Below are 3,474 nucleotides of genomic sequence, written 5' to 3'. Positions count from 1 at the left end.
AATTGCACAAAGACATTCAGTAGAAACGCTGAAAACGGATGACGTGGCGCTCATCCCAACCTATATGGGGATGAGAATGTCGAGAATTAAAATCACAAGGGTCCCACCGGAAGCGGATCCTATGTGGTTGGTGGCGGCAGTCCTAATGAAACAGGACTTTGCTTTCATCCTTTGGGGTCGATAAATTAAGTGCCAGTTGTTTGATGGGGTCGATATAATCGACTGGCTCTCTCCCTAAAAATTTCGGGCCTTGTGCCTAGAGTAAAAAAGAATAGTCTTTTTCAGTTATCCATGAGTTAGATCAAAGATTTGCTAACATATGAAAGAAAAGGAAGAACAACATATTGTATTTTGAGATATGTAATTTCTCAAACATTCTAAGTGCATTATTGGCTTTCGTATAATCCAAGCTTTACTATGACAGGTTTTAAAAATGTCATTGCAGTCGTGAAGTTGATTCAATTTTTTATTAAATTCCTCATGATCAGATCTTCCCACGAATATATAAAAAAAATTTCTTGATGCAACATTCATATAATAAATTTCATATCTTATAGAAACCTACAGCAACACTTGAATTCTATAACCTCTTCTAAAATGCAATATGTGCTACAATGCAGGTAACTGAATGTTTGAACAAGATGTGTTTTACAGTTAGTTATAAAATGCTGACGAAATCATTAAAAAAAGATTAAACCTATATTGCTTCTTCAAACAATGCAACTCAATTCTATTTTACCTATCGTCATATCGACATCTTTTAGTAATCGATATTCTTTACATTTAATAAGATGCTGAATTATATTTCTTTCGCACTTTCTTCCGAAGCGTGTATCTATGCTTGACGTGTTTTACATCATATATATCATATATATACTTTCCATATTATTTATTAATCACAAATCTTACGTAAGCATTTTGAGGTTTTAAGAGTCAGGTCTATCTTTGTAATAAAATTGTTTCATAAGAATGTGTAACACATTTTTGTTTTGTTCGTTTTTGTATTTGGTCAGTGTTATTTGCTATTTGCTTCTATCTAAAAGTCAAAGTTAATGACTACTATTCCCTTTAAACATTGCTTTTTCGATCTGAACATCAATGTTTTTAAACTGACTTATTTTCCATTACATTCCAAACAAATTCGGCACCGAGTTGCTGAAACAGAAATATTGTTATAGTAAATACCTCAGATGTGCTTGTCAGTTGTTTGAGCTTAGCTACTTGAGTATGCCCATTATTGGCAGACAACATGTGCATCGCTGAACATGGGCAGAAGTTGAGGGAGGGAGAATCCTAGCCATGTATTGAGAGGGATTCTTAGGGCTTTGAATATATGTAAAAAACGTTTGAAGGAAATATTAGCCATTTTTCCGACGTTTTAGGGATAGACAAATAAGAAATAACAGCTACTGCCCAAGGACAAAAGTCGTATTACACAGTATAATCAATTTACTTACTCAACTTGTAAGCGGTAAAATTTATTTCGCTGCAAATACACGGTGACTCCATTCAATTTAGAGGTAAATTCTACCCAAAAAGAATTACTCGATCAATCGATGAAAATATGAGATTCAGTAGCTACAGACGTATTAATTTTTCCTTCAATTTATGTATATTATAAAGAACACTTTTAAAGCAATCAGTTTAAAACGAAGTTGTTTATATGTCACAATGAAAACAAATAGAGCGGTAAGTAGCCACAGGAATACGCACACACAGCGCACATATATATGCATATACTATATGTGTATCAATGTGTATACTTCATGCGCGCTTGTCCATAAGCGTGCTCGCGTGCGAAGAGAGGGGAGGAGAGAAAATGAGAGAAAGAGGGAAGAAAGACATGTGCATGTATTAGAAAAATCAATGTAATCTAAGAAATTATTGAGCAGAATTTTAGAATATGACGATGGCATAAATTCGTTAATATATAGTGAAGCATTCATCACTTTAAAACTTACACGTGCATATATCCATAAAACAGAGGTACACATTGGACTAACCTGAGAAAACAAATAGTTGCTGATATGTGTGCGTATTTGTGTGTGTGTGTGTGTGTGTGTGTGTATGTTTTGGGCGCTTTGGTGTGCAAGCGTAGCAGCGGGGTAAGAAGTTTGATTCGTAGCTATATAGTCCTGGTTTCAGTCCCTTCAACAAGCGTCCTCTACTATAGGACCCGGGCCGACGAAGTCTTGTGAGGGTATTTAGTGGACGGAAATTGAAAGAAGCATAAATTATATGAATACATACGTATGCATGTGTGTGTGTGTGTGTGTGTGTGTGTGTGTGTGTGTGTGTGTGTGTGTGTGTGTGTGTGTGTGTGCGTGTGTGTGTGTGTATGAATGTACGCCTGTGTGTAGGTCGTTGTGTTCGTTTTGTTTATTTTTATTATTTTTTTTATTTATTATTAGTGTTGCTTAATATGCTTTGCTAAAAAACGTAATTAAATTTCATTAAAATGACAGATCTATCGGACATCAAAGAGGTCAAATTGTTGGTGCTCATATGGCAGGCACTAGCGTAAAGAAATCAGCCGAAATGTTTGGTGTATCAAGACGTACTGCCTCGAAAGTAATGACAGCCTTTGATAAAGAAGGAAAAACCTCATTGTCGAAACAAAACTTCGAAAGAAAACCAAAACTTTCAGAAAAGGAGGTTTGAAATCTTACGCAAATTGTTAGAAAGGATCACAAAAGTACAGCTCCCAAAATTACTGCACACCACCTCGAGAACCCAGTTTCTACAAAAACTCTTCACCGGGAGATGCACAAAGCCGGATTTCACGGGAGGGCTGGAATCAGAAAACCACTACTTTCAAAAACAAACCTTGAAATGTGGTTAGATTGGAGTAAAAAACCAATACAATTGGTCCCAGAGTAGTAGAAGAAGGTTATTTTCTCGGACGAGTCATCCTTTACTTTATTTCCGACCACCGGCTGAGTAGACTTGTAGAGACAGCCAAAAGAAGCATATGACTTAGACTGCCTTCTTCCAACTGTTAAACATGGAAGAGGATCTGTGATGATCAGGGTGCGCTAAATCTTGGAAATCCGCCGGTTCAATGGCTGCCCTTCTTGGCAGAATTAATACTCAAGAATATTTAAGCATTTTATCTGATCAAATTCATCCTATGGTGGCAAACCTGTTTCCGGAGGGAAACGTAATCTTTCAGGATGATAATGCACCAATTCACACACCTAAAGTTGTCACTGAATGGCACGAAGAACATTCTAGTGAAGTTGAACATCTTATCTGGCCACCACAGTCTCCAGATCTCAATATTATTGAACACTTATGGTGCCTTTTAGAAAAACAAGTAAGGAGTTCATATCATCCACCATCACTACAAGAACTGGAGCCTGTCTTAGCTGAAGAATTCAAGCTGTAATTACTGCGGTCCTACCCCATATTAAAATTAATCTGTTTGAAATTTTAAGATGTTTTCATTATTTTATCCAACCAGTGTGTGTGTGT

General features: G+C 36.4%; 1 protein-coding gene across 1 annotated transcript in view; it reads right to left on the bottom strand.

The window, feature by feature from the left end:
* Positions 1-285: 285 nt before the first annotated feature.
* Positions 286-3,474, bottom strand: part of LOC106874534 (calcitonin receptor) — a 315,260-nt gene continuing 312,071 nt past the window's right edge. The window contains exon 9 of the mRNA XM_052966607.1: positions 286-312. Coding sequence (XP_052822567.1) covers positions 286-312 — 27 coding nt within the window. The remainder of the gene's footprint in view (positions 313-3,474) is intronic.

The sequence above is a fragment of the Octopus bimaculoides genome, chromosome 1, assembly GCF_001194135.2.
Source record: "Octopus bimaculoides isolate UCB-OBI-ISO-001 chromosome 1, ASM119413v2, whole genome shotgun sequence".
NCBI classification, from domain to species: Eukaryota; Metazoa; Mollusca; class Cephalopoda; order Octopoda; family Octopodidae; genus Octopus; species Octopus bimaculoides.
The sequence above is the reverse complement of the archived record's forward strand: the minus strand, read 5'-3'. Positions and strand labels throughout refer to the sequence as shown.